At 41.6% G+C, this 17,964-nt stretch overlaps 1 protein-coding gene across 4 annotated transcripts in view; it reads right to left on the bottom strand.

The window, feature by feature from the left end:
- nlgn4xa (neuroligin 4 X-linked a) overlaps positions 1 to 11,095 on the bottom strand; it is a 130,861-nt gene extending 119,766 nt beyond the window's left edge. For 2 of the 4 annotated variants that reach the window (XM_017699123.2, XM_017699125.2), the window contains exons 1-2: positions 10,636 to 11,095; positions 3,563 to 4,304 (exon numbers count right to left, since the gene is read on the bottom strand). In XM_017699123.2, the coding sequence (XP_017554612.1) occupies positions 3,563 to 4,025 (463 nt within the window). In that variant the 5' untranslated portion in view covers positions 4,026 to 4,304; positions 10,636 to 11,095. Of the gene's footprint in view, positions 1 to 3,562; positions 4,305 to 9,493; positions 9,637 to 10,635 lie in introns of those variants that run through there. The other 2 variants (XM_017699126.2, XM_017699124.2) reach the window with 2 other exon arrangements.
- Positions 11,096 to 17,964: the final 6,869 nt, after the last annotated feature.

Raw genomic sequence — 17,964 nt, 5'->3', positions numbered from 1 at the left:
CGAGGTAATGCCTGTCATTACTGAGCCGTTATCACTGTGTTTTGGTCTTTTCTGGTTTTTCGACTCTTTGCCTCTATGTTCTACGATTTTTGCTTGGTGGACGTTGTTTATTAAAGATTCTCTGCATTTGCACCTAACTACCCTGTCTGAGTGTTACATATATACATAATTATATAATGGGAACCACTTTTATTACTTTATAAAGTGAAATCAGCTTGTTATGAAAAACTAGTTTCATAGCAAGCTAATATCACTTGATAAAGAAGTAACAAATCACTTTACAATGTAAAACAGCAATCAACATACTGCTATAGTTCACATTCTGGTGTTTGTATTGGTCATGTAACAGTACTTGATGACTTTATCTTGGAAAGTAAAAGATTTGCTAAATTGTTGTTGGCTCAAACACAGTGGATCACTCACTGGGATTGATACTGCTTATAGCAACTCTACGTGCTTTTGAAAGCAGCAAAACAGGAACAACTTAAGCAAAATCCATTGTGCACTTGCCATGCATTTGACATGACAAACTCAAACACAAGATTTTTGCCTGTTTTATTGTTGTCTGTTCTGTTTGTTTTTACTATTACTTACATTGAGGACACAGGTGAAGTATATTAAACCTTAACTCTGAGCTTTAGTTCCATCCAGAAAATCTATATGCTTTTGGTGTTTAACTTGTTTTCCAGCGATTTGTAATTATATTGACCATTTTGACTATTTTAGACTCATTTAGGTTATCGTATTAACCACTTAAATGGCCAGGGCCTGCCGGGGGCCCAAAGCTTTATTACACACTGCTATAACCTTAGAATAGCTCTCCCTATAGTAACTGAATAATAAGCCTTAGTATGTAATAAGTCTAATAATAAGGGATTTTAAGGGGTTAATAATTAATGTAACCAAATTATTGATAAGCTAATTCAGAAGCAAATTATATGGCAGTAACTTTGTACTTGTGGTAAAGTAAAGTACAGTGTGATATAGTCTTGAAGGTTTTTTTAAACATTTTTTGGATCTTTGTTTTTTGGAATTGGTTGAATGCACCATTTGATCCCCCTTGGCTTCACCCTTATGTATGGTTAGAGTGTAATTGTTGTACTTTCAAATGTATTTCGTCATGTATTTTAAACATTTATTCATAGATTTCTGCAACTGCCCATTGACTTCTATTACACGCAAGCCCATAAGTAAGCACAGGAAAATGCTTAGAAATTGTCTGTGGGTATCAAGGTTATATTATAGAGAAATTCAGATAAAATCATTAGAGTATTCCTTTATTCTCATATCACTGTGTTAACAGTACAGCCCAGTACACTTTACCACTTAGAACATTATTTTATTTTTTCTAACATCCCTCATTTATTCAAGGTTGGGCCATTGGGAACTTGCTGTTCTTTATTCAAGAGGCTCTCTGATTGAAAAGGAGCAAAGGAGCAACAGGAACAGTGGTGCCCTGGAGAAACATAGAATTAAGTGCCTTGCTCAAGGGCACAATGGCTACAAAGGGCACCATAACATTTCTCACTGTTAAGGCAGCAACTTGAAACTCTCTGGTATAAGGTGCCCACTCACATCCCCAGCTGAGATGAAACCCACAGCCCTCCAGTTGATGGTCAGTAACCCCAACCACTCAGCTATCTGCCCACCATTGCTTAGTAAGCAGAAGATTCTTTTCAGCAAGATATGCATGGACATTATTTCTAGCCCTGCTGAGTCACTTAGGCCTTCCACAAGGTTGAATAATCAAGTTCTTGGCACAACAAGCCCAGACTTCTGCCCAGGCAGTGTCATGATAATAAGACAGCAGCAGTTTGAAGAGGTGGGCATGGCTGCTTGCCCTCTCCAGAAGAATTAACCAGAATCTGTCGGAATTAGAGCCCTTGTTCTTTGTACTCTGATTTTTCGATTGTGAGATTATCCCCTTTCTCTTCTCCTTAATCTAGCTTTCAATCCAGTTCCGGCTAAATTTAGCACACAGAGGGGCGCACACAGACTCCAGGCAGGATCATTAGTACCATCGCTTCCTAACCTCAGATGACCCCAAATCTCTGCTGGGTTAATGATTATGAGCACAGGTTTAAACTAGAAGGATTATGTTCATTCACACGCAATTAAAAACTTACAAAGCTACATACAGATCAATGGCAGCTCTAACAGAGTTTTGTTATGCTTGGTATCAAACGCAGTCAGTTCAAAAACTTATACACTCTTACTTAAAGTCTACCTGAAACAAAAGTGACCATTATTGCACAATGTAGTTCATGTACCTGTGAATAATCAACATGATATTTCATAAGATATAATTTAAAAGATACAATTTTTTTCCACAATCCATTATGGCTGTTTTAGTGATGTCCTTTAAGAACCACTTTTGGTTCTCTAGTAGTTCCTAGGCAGGCTAGGTTTTTGCTCTATACTTGAGTGTTTCAAAATCTGCATCACTGGGAATTGGTTTGTAAACCACAGCCTTAAAGATCTATATTTCAAAAAAAGATTGGTGAGGAACCTTTTGAATCTTTTGAGAGTGTGAGGAACCTTTTAAATCTTTTTAAGACCTTCACATAATGTAAAAGTTCTAAATCAATTTAAGAATTCTGTTGAGGACTTTTACATTTTGCTGAGGTACTTTGAAAAGAATGGTTCTTTACAGCAGTGGTTGTCAAACTGGTCTTCACATAGGGACAGAGCCAAAATGTGGATCATCTGAGGGTCTCCAGGGACCAGTTTGAGAACCACTGCTTTAAAAAACCAGCCACTGACAGTGGCTCTTCTATGGCAACATGCAAATAACCCTATTTGACACCCTTGTTTTTTAAGTGTACCATCTAAATGTTCACCTCTAAAATGCCTTCTGAATTATGATTGTTACCAAACACCAGTGGGCAGGGACAAAAATTCTGTACAAATAATTTTATACTCAGCTATCTCACAGACACTCAGCATGTTTCACGCAGAAATACACCACAGCATGGAAGGAAAATGCATTATAATTTAACATCTCACCAAACTTGAGATTGTTTTTTTAGCAGCCCAGTTTGTCTTTGCATCTATAACTCTGTACAAGTGCCAGAGCCAAAGCAAAATAAAAGAACTGTTTGACAAACAAGAAAGATGTACTACCTTTGAAAAGATGCTTCATGATATTTAGTGTTTATGAGAGCTTCCTGCACTACAGAGGCCCAGACAATCAATACTGTTAAAATCTCTTTTGAGAGTCTCAGCAGACTGCACTACGCGGCTTCCCTGCCACTGAGGCCAAATGCTTTTTGGGAGCTTTGATTTTTTGGATTGAACTTTTGCAGTATCAACTGCTAGCACCTAGCGCCTTCATCTAAGATCTCTACAGGAGTGACAGCTGCAAGTAGCTTTGCGGGGAAACAAGTGTGGCATTGTCTAAGATTTGAAGAAAGAGAAAACCACAGTGTGGTCCTGACAGAATTGACTAACCTTAGGTTACACTCAAATCAATAAAACAAACAATTATTTCAGAAAGGATGAACCTGAAAAAGGAAAACAAGGAATGAAAGGCAAGGTAATCTGTAAAAAAAGGGTGACATACCATCCTCGGTGGGGACATAGATGTTCAGGTACAGGCAGTCTTCGCTTTGGTCCTGCACATAGGTTACCACTGTATCCAAGTTGGCGGTGAACCATACAGGCAACATATCATTGAGCAAAAAGCGGTCTTCCAGAAACTGCGGGCAAACAGCGGCGAACTGAGTGGCGTTTCGGATCCCTGGCCAAGACATTGGTGGCTCTGGGGGTTGAAACCTCCTCTCCCCTGTTGGGGGAAGAGCGTAGGGAATCCCCAAATATTGTTCCACAGGCCCCAGAATCTCATTGGGCAGTGCTGTTTTTAAGCCTCTCAGCTTGCCATAGTTTGTAGTGACGATGGGATGCTGTTGTGCCTGAGCCATGGCTAGCCAGACCAATACGACCACAATCTTAGAGATTCGGGGTAGAGTAAAAAATGGCTGGACCATGGTTGAAGGCATCCATCCGGTTCCTCCTTGCCGTGACATGGTCCAGCTGAGGTTAGTGAGTAGAAGGTGTCTATGCTACCCCTCACACAGCCACGGTGAAACCTTTCCCTTAGGCTATAATGGACAGATGATGGTCAACACACCCTCCAATCAGATCTCTAATATCGAAATCCCCCATCCCTGGACAGGAAGACAGGTCTAGATCAGGTTTAGATCTGTGAAAAAGCTATACTCTCCCAGAAGCCGAAAGGTTCCGTCTTCTTAGATGTCCTCTGGAATAACTATTGTCCTCTCTTCACTCCATTTTCAGTGGATTGCCTGGAGGACAAACAGTAGAATATGTTTAAATGCATGCTCACAAATGCTGAAGAATGCAGCAATCCTTTTGAAGGTTTGGAGTTAAACCTGTAAAGAACGTGCATACTCAGCACATCAGTGACGAGAAGAGATGGGAACACACAGGTTGAAAGTAAGACTATTGTGAAATATGATTCTCATTATAGAACTCCACAGTTTATAAGCAGTCTGGAAAACAGTGGATCAAATAGCCACATTACACATGGAATATCTGCAACATCAACATAAAACACAATCGATCTGTCCCACCTTCAGGTCAATATTGCTACTCAAAGAACAATCAAAAAGGTTGCATATCTATCAGTTGTCTTTCTGTGAATGTTTTATTCTCTATGGTTCAGCAATTGTTCTTATTTTTGGTCAGTTCTGGAATAATTTCATTATTTTTCCAATCAATATCTCTAAAGCACCTCTGCCATTAGAAGTTCTCAATGGCCAAAACTGACCAATTCAGTATTACAGTATGTCCATCTCTTGATTCAATGTCACAAACGATATGATGAGATTGCATTTCAAATGCTTGAATTCAAAATTTACACGTATAATTAAGCACATCAGGTGACCAGCTATTATAACCAGTGGCCATGGGAAATAAAAATTTGGCTGCTTTGGAGACAAAAGGGGTACAATTAATGTTTAACTGGTCTCAGCAACACTAATTTTCCTGTCCTCTTCAGGTGGTTGATGTTGCTGTTGGATTACACTGAGATTCCACATTGATATTAACAAAATCACCTGTGTCTTGGCTTAGGTCAATGGGAATTCCACAGATTTCTTTATATAAATATCTGCTAAATTAAACTAAAAGATGTAAACAACATAATTCAGAGTGGTCTAAGAAGGGTTTAAGGCACCACACTATAGAAATTTACTGTCAGAATTGTTTACAAAAGGGGTGTTTGGAAAACAAATACACTGTGTAATGCCTGTGAGACACTGTTTTAAGATAGTTTTGAGGTTTGGCCCTAAAATCTTTTAAAATACATTCATGGCAGAGAGATACATGCAGACTGTTGAGCAAAATATTTTCCCAAAACTTATTTTTTTCAGATTGTTCACTATTCTACCATCATCAACAGGAGACATGTAAGTTCACTGGTCATTTTAGAAAGTAAACAAAATGGCTATGCTTGTGTTGTAGACATCTCAACCCCTGGTTTCTGTCACCACCACTGTAAAGAAGTTGGTAAGTTTCTCTACAATGAACCATTTCACATCAAACTCTGAATTACTTTGTCTACATCTCAATGGCAGAATATGCAGAAATTTAGCAACTGTCTTTAAATGTTTGATGTTACAGATGATGCAGCATCAGCCTTTGGCCCTGGTCACTCTAAAGGGGGATTTAGACAAAATATATAATGATCAGGTTTTTTACTACATTGTAAAAAGCTGTTATTTAGATACAGATAGAATTCCGTTACAGCACTACAATGTCCGTTCTTTGCTCTTTATTCCCGGAAAGGATTCAGGGCATGTTAATCACATGTATTGATCATGCACATTTGGTTCGCATTAGTGGATTGGATTTATGGTAGGTTGGGGAGGGGTTGGGGTGCTGAGTGGGCTTGAGTTCTGTCGTACTGTAGCTTTGATGACTGAGTCCTACATACATCAACTGTGAATGTTCTCTCTTATCTTTCTTCTGATCTCTTTGTTAACAAAAATGTCAGTAACTGAGATGAGGGGGTACTCTGAAAAGTGCTGATCTAGGATCATGTCCCCAATACTCCTCGTCATTATTAACCCACTGTGAATGAAAACAAAGGTCTCAACTCAGCAGCTAATGGGCATATTCTACCAACACCCAGATAAGCATGTTTGCTAGGAGCTTCTGAGATCACTCACAGCTGACACATAATATTACAAATGTAATACTGTAGCAGTGAAAGCCACTTTCCTGACAAGAAAGCAGGCCCAATCCAATCCCAGCTTCCAATGCCTGAATCTTTCATTTTAAGCATTACATGAGAAGGCGCAAGGCTGGTCACAGATCTGCGCCAAATGGAACCTTCCAGACTGTCTGGCGTGCCACGTTCAAAGCAGCTGCTGTTCTGCAGCAATCTTCCAAGAGTGTGAGACTGGAGAATGAACTTAATTTTAGTATCTGCATCTTGCGGTGCAATTTGAGCAGTGATCAGATGGAAGATAATAGATCTCTTGAGAAGTTGATTGCTCAAACAAAGCACGGCTGCTATAATGCACTCACTCGCATTAGACTAAACCAGTCCAGGGAATATCAGTTTCAGAACGTTTTCTAGCAGTACATTTCTTAAGTACCAATGGTCACAAGACAAAGAACAAAAACATTGCTTCCTCTGCTCTCTAACACTGAAAGCATCCCTTGATGCCATTACAGACCTTAAAAAAGAAGCAAAATCTAGGAAGCTTTTTCTCAGAGAACATTTGTCTCCAAAGGTTGGATGTTTATGAAGCTGCTGGACCTCAAATGGGACTTCAAGTCCCTGTACAAATGACAGCTTTTATACAGGCTTTATTGCCAGGTCTCTGTAATGGAGACCCTTGAGTTCTGAAACAACACTAGGCTGGATAAACAAGCTCTCAAGAGTGGTTATCATACAGATCAAATAACCTAGAGAAGATAAGTAAATTAGTATATTCACTCAGGTAAACAGGCTTTCTGCTGCAGTTGAGTAGAAAAAAGCAGTTAAAATAGAATAAAACCAGCCCTGCATATGAAACACAATGCCATCCCTGCTGATAGGCTAAACATCCTTCTGTGCTGTTCATTGCATCATTTTCTGTATCTGGAACACACTGAATATGATAATGCACATTTCACACCGGCTGCTCTCATGGCAGATAGACCCGTTGGAAATTTCATTTCCAAAACAGGGCAAACCACTTCCACCAAAATGTTTAGCAGGTGGTATTTCATTTAGGATTCCCTCACATATATCCGGCTAGCACCAGAGCTGAGTGAATTGCCTTTGAACTAGCTTCCATGCCAAAGGAGGGTGTACACACCATAAGGACAGGATGCTAGCACCTGTCTTACAGTTCAAGTTAAAAATATTTGAAATGAAACCACACTTTTTTATTTGCTGTCTGTAGTAGAGATAGGTCAAAAAAGAGGTCAGATAAATATGCTAATCCTGATAATAATGGATTTAAACTTTACCAATTAGCATTTTTGAAATAACATCAATTCTTTTTACTACTAAACAAAACCAAGGTAATATGCCACTCATTAGCCAGTGTGCACTGGTGTTATCTGAAGAAACAAATTACAAAAATGACAAACTTCAAGTATGGCTAGCAGCAACTGTTAGTTTAGCTAGTTTTTGGCAAAAGAGGCCTCAGCAGTAACACTATGAGACAGGATCCACCCAAATGTAGAATATGTATGCGTGCTGGGCTCTTTGAAGTCAAACTGAGGGCTACTCCTGGGGCAGCAGTTCTGTTTTGTGGACTTTCTTTACAAAGGCTTTAAACCAGCAACTTGCATAGACATGCTAAAGTGGCTAATAACAAATAAAAGCTAGCTTGATGTTATTTAGCATGTGATTCAGCAATGTCAGAATTTGGACTGCTCTTCTCTAGTAGGATAATTAGATATCTGCCAAAGGTGTATGCGCCTTCTGGGTGTCTGGACACTGTCGTTGACAGCCTTGAAGGCCTGTTCTGCCTCCGTTATCCTTGAACAAGATAAGTCTGTAGAGTCAGAGAAATGTCTTGAATGCACTGCCCATAGAGACCCTTTCTCCTTTTTTTTAAACGCACACCCACGCAATGTCCTGGCAGAAAGCAAAATGGCAACAAGAGAAGCGAGAAGACAGCGTTCACTGTCCACGTGATAGCCCCCACCGATAACTCGTGCGAATTTCAATGAAGGTGCAGGCACTTCATTTGCATTTTAATTATTATAAAAAGATGTGGTGGAGGGCAGGGTTAGTAGAGGCTCCTTTCCAGACAGAGAGAGAGCAAGGCACTAGGTGGTGACACCAACCGTTCAGGCGAGGGACAGAGAGAGAGAGAGAGAAAAGGCAAGAAATAAACCATAAAAACTGTGCTTGACCTTTGGGTGAACTTCACGGAACAGAAGTGGTAGTTCCGCTGCCACAAATGCACCTGCTATCACCCGGCAAGTGGAAGAGCCAGCTAGAATTTGTTTTTCTCCGAGCAATGCTCGCTCTACTCGCTCTACTCACTCTCTCTCTCTCTCTCTCTCTCTCTCTCTGTCTTTCTCTCTCCATCCTTCTGCGACTGCCCAAGTGTGGACAGGGACCCCAGAGAGCCACGAGTGAATGGAGAGGGGGATTTATTCAAAGGTGACAGTGCCGAGAACACACGGGCCAGCCAGTGATCCGGTGAGGAAGAGTAAGAGAGAGAGAGAGAGAGAGAAGGGCAAGCGAGACTGGACCATACATAATCTGCTGAATTGCACCTGTGATTTGACTCAAAACAAATATTGATCCTCATAGCCAGAAGGTGGTCGTGATAAGACATCTACGTGGCTTTGTTATGTCCAGCACGCAAACCCATGCTTTCAAAATCGCTCACATCTGGCCTGGTCCCACTGCAATGTTTAAAGTAATTGCACAGCAGCGCCTGATAAGAAATCAATCCCTGTTAGGAACAGTATGGTATTTTTTCAAGGCCCATAAAAAGACATTTTGGATGGGATCGGTATGCTAGAGCGCGAGTGGAGAATGGGCTGTAGGCCATTAACTGATAAGAATACAATCACCACTATTCTTCTAGGGGGCGGAGCCGTCAGCTTGGGGTCATCTTATGAACCTTCCTTCACCAGCACAGTGCATCAGGAACGTATTCCATATGGGTGACGTCTGCGTGAGGCTATGCAGTAAGCGCTAATGCCCTCTGTTATTTAGTTACGAGCTGTTTCTGATCATCTGAGGGCCCTAAATGATGTCCTACTTGAACCATCCCCCACCACCCCCCACCCCACCCCCCCATCCCACACCATTCACAAGATTATTTGTTCTGAAAGAATGAAAACGAATGGATATTTTATTCATTTCTAAAGCAAAAGAGTTGAATGGAATAGAATTAGAATAACAATAACATACATGAGACAAATATGAATGCAATGCCATAGCAATGACTTCACATGATGCCATTCTGCCAACAGCTTGACTGACAAACGGTAAACAAGAAAACTCTACCTGCTCCTCTGGAGGTTCAGCTGCTTATACCACATATGGCAAAGATAACCTTTTGTGACTTATTGCGCTTTTAAACCAAAAGCTCAGTAAAGATGCAGCGAGGCACTCGAGTGTGGGGTCAACATACGGGTCCTTGCAGTCTCACAAACAACCAGCGCGTGAAAGCGGAGATGATTAAGCACTGTTCTCGACTACAGAGATGTCCTCTTCTTCTTTCCCCACCTTGCTTTCCTCCCCCTTCCCCCCCAAAAAGCGCACGTATGCAGATGTCCACAGTACCACCTTGCGGTTCAGTGGCGAACTGGCGGGACAGTGGCGCGCACAGGCAAAGCCATCCTGACGAGGATAGACGTCGCGCGTGTGTGTGTGTGTGTGTGTGTGTGTGTGTGTGTGTGTGTGTGTGTGTGTGTTTTCCCCAAATGCAAAAGCCTTGAAACTCGCACGAGCTCCTGCTAGCACCACCAAACGCGGGGTCCCAACTCCAACTTTCACCCTGCACGCGCGTTCCTGACTGCTGCCTGCTTCACGTGCACGCGTGTCGCCGCGAGGCTGCTTTCAGAGCCCGGATAGCCTACTGTTGCTCCGGATTAGCCCCCCTATACCCGGCTTGGCAGGCGATACTAAGCGCTCGCGCCTTTAACGAGCCACACCGCCTGGAGTCCCAATACTGCGCATTCCTGTTTTCTCTCCTTAACGTCCGCTGGGGGGTCCTAATAATGCGCCAGGCGCGGAAAGCGCACGAGCGCCCACAGTTCTATGGGGCACTGATAGCGCGTCGCGCGAGCTTCAGTTCGCCACAGGTAAGTAAACAGTGAGTCCTCGCCCCCAAAACACAGAGCAGCCTGCACTTTTCCCGCGACTGCGCTCCCCAAACCACCCCGCTGGACTCGAGTCCAGCAGAGTCCAGATCTCAGCCCCGCTCACCGCTTCACGGCTATTAGAAAGCAGGACAGGCGGCAGAGGGAGACACAGCGGTCAGCAGAGAGTCCTGCAGTCTGGAATTACGCACGAGCCATAATCTCCACACCGCCGTAAACCGGGGCGCACTTTTTAAACTGAATAGAAAAAAGAAAACTACCTAAAAATGTCCACGAAGAGACACTTTCCGCACATGCACGCGCGCGCTCGCGCGCCTCCCTTACCTTGGCCACATCTGCATCGCGCCCGATGGTTTTCCCCTCGCCGCGCCGCCGCCGCCGACTTCACGAGGAGATGATGCGGAGGAATAAAACGCACGCGGGCCGCGAAGCGAAAGGAGGGGGAGAAAAAAATAAAAAATAAAAACTCCACTGTGCCTCCCCCCTCCTCCGCCTCCTCCACTACCACTCCTCCCTCCCTTCTTCCCTCTTTCCAGTAGAAATGAAAAAATAGAAAAGAGGAAGAATCCGAGCGGTGTTGCAGTCCAGAGAGAGAGAGAGAGAGAGAGAGAGAGAGAGAGAGAGAGAGAGAGAGAGAGAGACAGATTTGGGGACACTCCCGGTGCTGCTGCTTACTGCTCAGCAAGCACGCGACACCACCATCGCAGAAACTGGAGGAGATTCACATCGAAGAAGAGGAGGAGGAGGAGGAGGAGGAGGAGAGAGAGAGAGCGAGAGAGAGAGAGAGAGAGAGAGAGAAGAGACAGAGAGAGAGAGAGAGAGAGAGAGAGAGAGAGAAGAGACAGAGAGAGAGAGAGAGAGAGAGAGGCAGAGTGAAAGAGGAGGGAGGTGTGCGACTGGTCCAGCTTTGGTGTCTCTCTCCCACTCTCTTTCATCTTCTTTCCTGGGCCTCTCTCTCTCTCTCTCTCTCTCTCTCTCTCTCTCTCTCTCTCTCTCTCTCTCTCTCTCGCTCTCTATTGGACTGCGCTGAGTGAAATTTACAAAGCCCACAGCCAATAGCTTGCCGCATTCACTCCATCACCGTTAACCAGCTGCGTAACACTTTCCTAACTTCACACACACACACACACACACACGCACGCACGCACACACACACGCACGCAGGGCTCGCGCCCCCGGCCGCGCTGGGCTTTTTAGCGCCTCCTCCGTGATCCGTCTGATTTTTTTTTCCAAGAGCGTCGTGTTTATTTGTTTGCTTATTTGTTTGATCGCCTTTTCATTCTCCTTATTTTGAACCCTTTTCCGTTTGCACCGCACGAGTCCTATCATACAGGCACATGGGTAAACACAACCATTCAACTCATGTGTAAAATACGGTTTTTATCTAAAACAATCATCTAAAATTAGTCCTTCTGGGTTTCCTTTCATAGAAAACGTATTACACTCAATATATCATTCAATGTGGAGAAGAACCGCTTTGAAGACCTTGTGCTTATTTAAGCAGCATCACTTTTCAGGTCTCACTCCCAAGAATGTTGGGATGGGCTGTGAAATGCAAATCAAAACAAAGCAGCCATTCATAATCCTACTTTGAGCTGAATTCAGACCGAAACGGTACGAGGACAAGGTCATGAATATTTGACTGGTTCAGCTGTGCGGTGTTTGTAAACATACACACATTCTGAAATTAATGCCTGCAACATGTTCCAAAAAAGTGGGAAAGGAGCAATTTAAGAGTATGAACTTTGTGAATAGGTAATGCAGTCATGCTTCCATATGAAAGGAAGGTCCAGGAAAGGCTTTATCAGCGAGGAGCCTTGCCGAAAAAAAAGACAGCAAATAATCCAGCAGTTTAAGAACAACGTTCCTCAATGAGCGACGGTCAGAATTTTAGGTTCTGTCTTTCCAGGGCATAATATCACCATCTTGTGCATGTGTTGATGTTAAACATCCTATTCTAAAATACATTCAATCAAATCCTCACAGTATTTTCCAGCATACAGTGTGAAGCCTATACCATATACATTACATCACACATGTAGCCTATATGTATTATATAGACGTGTATGTATGAGCCTGTATGCTCTCCAGGCTTTACCATGACAGCGCGCATGCGTATCGCTGCACATATGTAATGTGTAGTGCACGTGCGCTCTTGGCCGGCCGCAATTGAGGTTGTAGCGCGCGCACACGCACGCGCGAAAGATCAAAGGCCGCAGCGCGCGCAGATGAAACTCGTCGCCTGGAGCCTCGCAAATGGATTCCGCGCGGCAGCGAGCGGGGTGCCACGCGGGCGTGACGTATGACCCGATAGATGGAGGGAGAGAGGAAAATGAGTAAATGTGAGTTAGAAAGAGAGAGAGAGAGAAAGGGGGGATATATGATGGGGGGATTAAAGTATTTAGCTCAGTGTGTTCCCAGCGTGACGTTGCGAGGACGTTTTATCTTCATAAGTTGTAATAATTATAACTCAGAGCAATAATAATAATGGTAATTATGGTAGTTGTACATGTAAACATTATTATATATACAGATGAGCATGGGCAAAAATATATGGACAGCCACAATAGAGCTGGACAATAAGCAGATATGAAAAACCGGACCCTGTTTAATTTAAACCACTATTGTTTATAATGGCATGTATGATTACCTACCGTTATTTTACAGTAATATTCAGTGTATATACAGCAGTTTCTAGCGCAAAGCATAAATATCAAAACTAATATTGTTTTAAATTGGAGCTCATGATCATTAGTGGTCATTTGCAGTTTAATCAATACTCTTTAAAAGTAGTTCTTCAATGTTTCTCTAGCAAAGAAAATGGTTCTATATAGTGCCATGAACCCTAAAAGAACCCGTGGTGTGCTTAAAGTGCTCTTTACATGGTGAAATTGGTGGATAACGTGTTGTATGTGGTTCTAGAGTCTTTTTGAAAAAAAAATTGTTAATGGCACCAAAAATGCTTCTCCTATTGTTGTCAAGCTTGTCACAATAGAAGAACCTTCTTGGTGCTATAAAGAACCACGTACATCACATTATCCATCAATCCGAAGACGTGTTATACCATGCAAATAACCATTAAAGAATGTAACAGGTTCTATAGACTGTTATATAATATAATAACAGAAATAAAAGTTCTATGCAAGTACATTTTTCATTCATCAAGGTAAAAACGATGTAAATGTTCCCTCAAAGGTACAACAGTGGTTTTAAGGTCCAATTGTGCACCTTAAATATGTTTTTCCCAGGTGAAAATTACGTTTGTACCTTTTCATAACCTACTGTTTTAAATCAGAACAATAAAATTAAAGGCCTGGAGATGAGACGGGGTGTGTGGAGCAACTTAACAAATATAATTTGAGTGGATTATGGTATAGTTATGTTCTCTGACCAAGGGGTACTGAGATGTACCCTTGAGGGTCCCAACTCAGTGACAAGAAGGGTACTGCCCTGGTGAGAGTTTCCCCATTTTCTTTACTAAAGAATCATTGAGTGCGACTTCTCCATTAACTGTGTGATTTCTTAGTGCTGTTGCATATATTTGACATGTAAAGAACCTAACAAAGCCAAACATTCATAAATTATTGATCTGTTTTTCTCACAAAGTATCTTTTTGAAGAATTCAATGATTAGGAATGTAAATCACACAACATCCACACTCTGATCTTACTGATACAAATTGAGCTCTGAGGCAGGCTCTTGTATCTTGTATACAGTAAATTAAAACATGATAGCATGGACAGAGCTCTGATTCTACAGCTAACATGTGTCAAGTTAGCCAATGTGGACATGCACATGCCATAGTAAGTTTAAGGGGCCATTGCTAATTTCTCAAATGTAACAAAAGTGTCTTTGAGTCACACCAGGTAACAAAATGATACCTCTGCTGCAGTTAGTAGTCAAAGGATCCATTTCTTCTTCGCCTTCTCCCTGCTTTAAGGGTTTAATAAATAAATGCATTGGCTTGAACATTTCCTCGATATCCTCAATAAAAACTCGGCATGATAAGATCACATGATGACTTATCATTACCTTATTAATATAAATGGAAAATACTGCTTCTGATGGCATTTCTGCATGGAACAATGTTGCTGTGATAGTCTTTCACAGGGCATCTGTCATTGCACTGTATGAATGAGCATCGATCACATTGAAGAATGCCCATGAAATGGCAAGATAAAAATTAGATACAGTCGCCCGAATGCAGAGACAGCTGTAAAGTTTGGTTGAGAATGCAGAGACAGCTGTAAAGTTTGGTTGAGGAGGAATAATGGGCTACTTGGTTCCAATGAAATCTTAATGCTGCAGAACAGAACTGCTATTCTAGAGAATTTTGCGCATCCAACTTTGTGGCACCAGTTTGAAGAAGACCCTCTCCTGTTTCAGTATAACAACACCTTTGTGCAAAGCTAAGAGAGCTCCATAAAGTAATGCTTTGGCAAGTTTGGTGTAGAACAACTTGACTGGGCTGCACAGAGCCCTGACCTCAACCCCTTCCAGCACCTTTGGGATGAACTTAAATGCCGACAGCGAGCCAGGCCTTATCGTGCCTGACCTCACTAATACTCTTGTGGCTGAAGGGAAGCGAATCCCTGCAGCCATGTTCCACAATCCTCTGGAAAGCCTTCCCAGAAGAGTGGAGGCTGTTCTAACAGTAACATGGGGTCAACTCTTTATTAATGCTCTTGTTTTTCTTAGATGAATGTGATGAATGTATCTACATGAGGGGTGGCCATGCAGTATGTATAGGGCATCTAGCTCAATCTAATTTACAGCCTGTGTTACTGATTTGTTTTTTTTTTAATCCTGCAATGGTAGAAATACAAGGGTGTGTGTGAGTTTAAAAGAGGAAGAGAGAGAGGAGGAGAGAGTGAGCATGAAGCTGTACCATCATTTACCACCGCTGTCTCCAGACCTGTTCCAGTGCACTGCTTATGAAAAGATAATCATGCACTGCACTAGAAGTCTTCTTTCAGCATCACCATAGACAGTGAAATGAGTCCTCTGAGGATAAGGGTCAAAAAAGACTCTACTCTGTACTCTAGAGCATCATACAAACTCTACTGCAAACTATCAGAGCCTTCCCTCTACCAGCAGAGCAGCCGATGTAAGCAAACATACCACATTAGAGTGTAAGAGTATAATTCAGCTGACAGTAGTCCTGTTCTCTAGCCTCTACTACTGCGCTGAGTCAAAAGCCATCCACAGTTGAGTGCTTATACGACTGCCAGTACTCTCACATCATGTGTTCTGGAGCATTCCGTGTTGGAGTTGCTTCCCTCTTTCTGCACTCCTCCCAGATTAACCAGCCTGCTAATCTCAAAATCTCACACAATCTGAGAGACTTGATTGAAATTCTGGGAATGCGCCCCTGTTAAAGGAACAGCGAAAAATAAAATTGCCCCTTACTCCTGTGGTAGTCAATCAGATATGATTGGTATCTGAAAAGAGACATGCTTGGTATCTGAAGTGTGCTTCTTTGGTTTCACACTGGATATATGAGACTGATGTAGATAACAAGTAATAAAGCTTAATAATCACCAGTTGACCATTTCCAAAACAGTGATTGACATGCCTCTAAGCCAGGAATAATTATCTCTAAATGCTGCTTCCTACTTATTAATAATTCAGACAGAACTCTGCAGAACAAGAGAACAGTGAGAATGGCAGTGGCAGTAAATCACTTAGAATCACTAGGCTTTGAGATGGGAAAAGGCTTTTACTCAGATACATGCAATGTGCAAAATACCCTCTGGTATTTGGATGGTTCCATGTTGACTGGCTAGTCCAGCTTCGGCTGGCTGCTAATTCTCTCTCCATAGCGGCGCTGAGGCTTAAATGGGTACAAAAAGTTTGTTTTAACAATTCCTCTTCTGGAAATGCTTTTTATTTCTAGTTTATTAATGCTCTTTTCCAAACATTAAGTGCGATCTTACACATCTCCTCCTCTGTCTTCACTTTGTGAAATGAGTAACAATTCACTCCTTCCACCAAACTATTGGAAAATTAGGCAGGTTTTCACATTTAATAAATATGTTGCTGTACATTGTAAACTTTTTCAGAATTATCCCTGGCATAGTTACAGTTGCTAGGCTGTGAAGGACCAACTGGGTGAACTAATTTGCTACAGTGCCTCCTTAGGCATGAAAGTGCTGCATCGATAATAAGCTTTATAAATCAAATTAAGAACATTCTGTTTAGGGTGAATAGACATGCCATTTCAATTCTTTATCCCCAGAACATTTCACTAAAAATCCACATTTAAAAGACGTGGCTCCCTCCTAAACGTCTCAGTAGTTGCTTTGACTAGTGCCAGTGTTAACTTTAGCATTAGTATTAGGTCTTATGAAGGGTATTCTTTTTAGCTCAGATCTTCTTTTGTAATGTCTCAGATTAATGTAAACATAGTTTCCAGAATCTGGTTTTTACTTTCAATTGGCCTGCATGCATGTTTTGTTAGTTCCCAAGCATATAACAGTTTGGCACTGAATATTCTGTAAAGCCAGTAATATGCTGAGAAAAAGGTCAGTTCTTGAGTAATACATTGTTTTAAACATTTAAAACATTTCTTCTGTGAACTTCCAAATTTACATGTGTGCTACCGTTTTTAATACTTCAGTAAAAGTGCTACAGATGCTACTAGGTAGCCTGAGCTGAGAGACTGACAAATTTAACAACAGTAAATTGTCAAATGACTTGCAATTGATCTATTAGCATTGTGTTAACTACATGCCTAAAACATCCAGCATTTGCCTCAAACACAGCGAGTTGCTAAGTAATCTCAAATAGACTTGTGTGATTTCTGACTGTTCACTCCAACAAAGACGGTTCTTCAAGGCTTCTTTAGTAATAACAGTGGTTCTATATAGAACCATATACATTCAAAAACCATTTGTATTCGTAAAGGGTTCTTTGCATCATGCAATGGTTCTACAGATTGATGAACAATGTGTTGTATATGGTTGTATATAGATAAAGAATGTGTTGTGTATATATAGATCTATACAGAACCTTTTTGAAAAGGCTTCTGTATAGCACAAAAAAGGTTCTTCTTTTTCTGTTACAATGTCAAACTTGTAATGATACAAGATACATTATTCATCAGTCTAAAGGACCATTTCATGATGTAAACAACTCTTAAATATACAAATTCCTGGTTCTACACAGAACCATTTTCTTTACTAAAGACCCCTTACAGAACCATCTTTTTAAGTGTGTAGAACACTTTTCAAAAAGTTCTGTATAGAACTATATACAACACATTCTGCATCAAACTGAAGAACGATTTCATGTGTAAAGAACCCTTTAAGCATGCAAATGGTTCTTTTAGTGTCCACGGTTCCACATAGAACCATTGTCTTTAGTAAAGAACCCTGAAAGAACTATCCTTTTTAAGAATGTATGATATGCTGTTATCTATAAGACTGAGCACAACTACAGACAGAATCCAGGTTTCAAGATGGCTGTTCCTACTGTTTTTAGCAATTCAACATACTTTTGTCCATATTTATGGTGACTGACCTTTGAATTTCTGAATACATGCTTTTGCCAGCTCCCTACAATGCAATTCACCCAGTGTGATATTTCCAGCCCCCTCTGCTGCGTTGCGCTGAATGCGCCTGGTATTTTCACACTCTAGTTAAGGTAAACGGC

The sequence above is a fragment of the Pygocentrus nattereri genome, chromosome 12 (assembly GCF_015220715.1).
Source record: "Pygocentrus nattereri isolate fPygNat1 chromosome 12, fPygNat1.pri, whole genome shotgun sequence".
Classification (NCBI taxonomy): Eukaryota; Metazoa; Chordata; class Actinopteri; order Characiformes; family Serrasalmidae; genus Pygocentrus; species Pygocentrus nattereri.
This window is presented reverse-complemented; position numbering and strand designations above follow the sequence as displayed.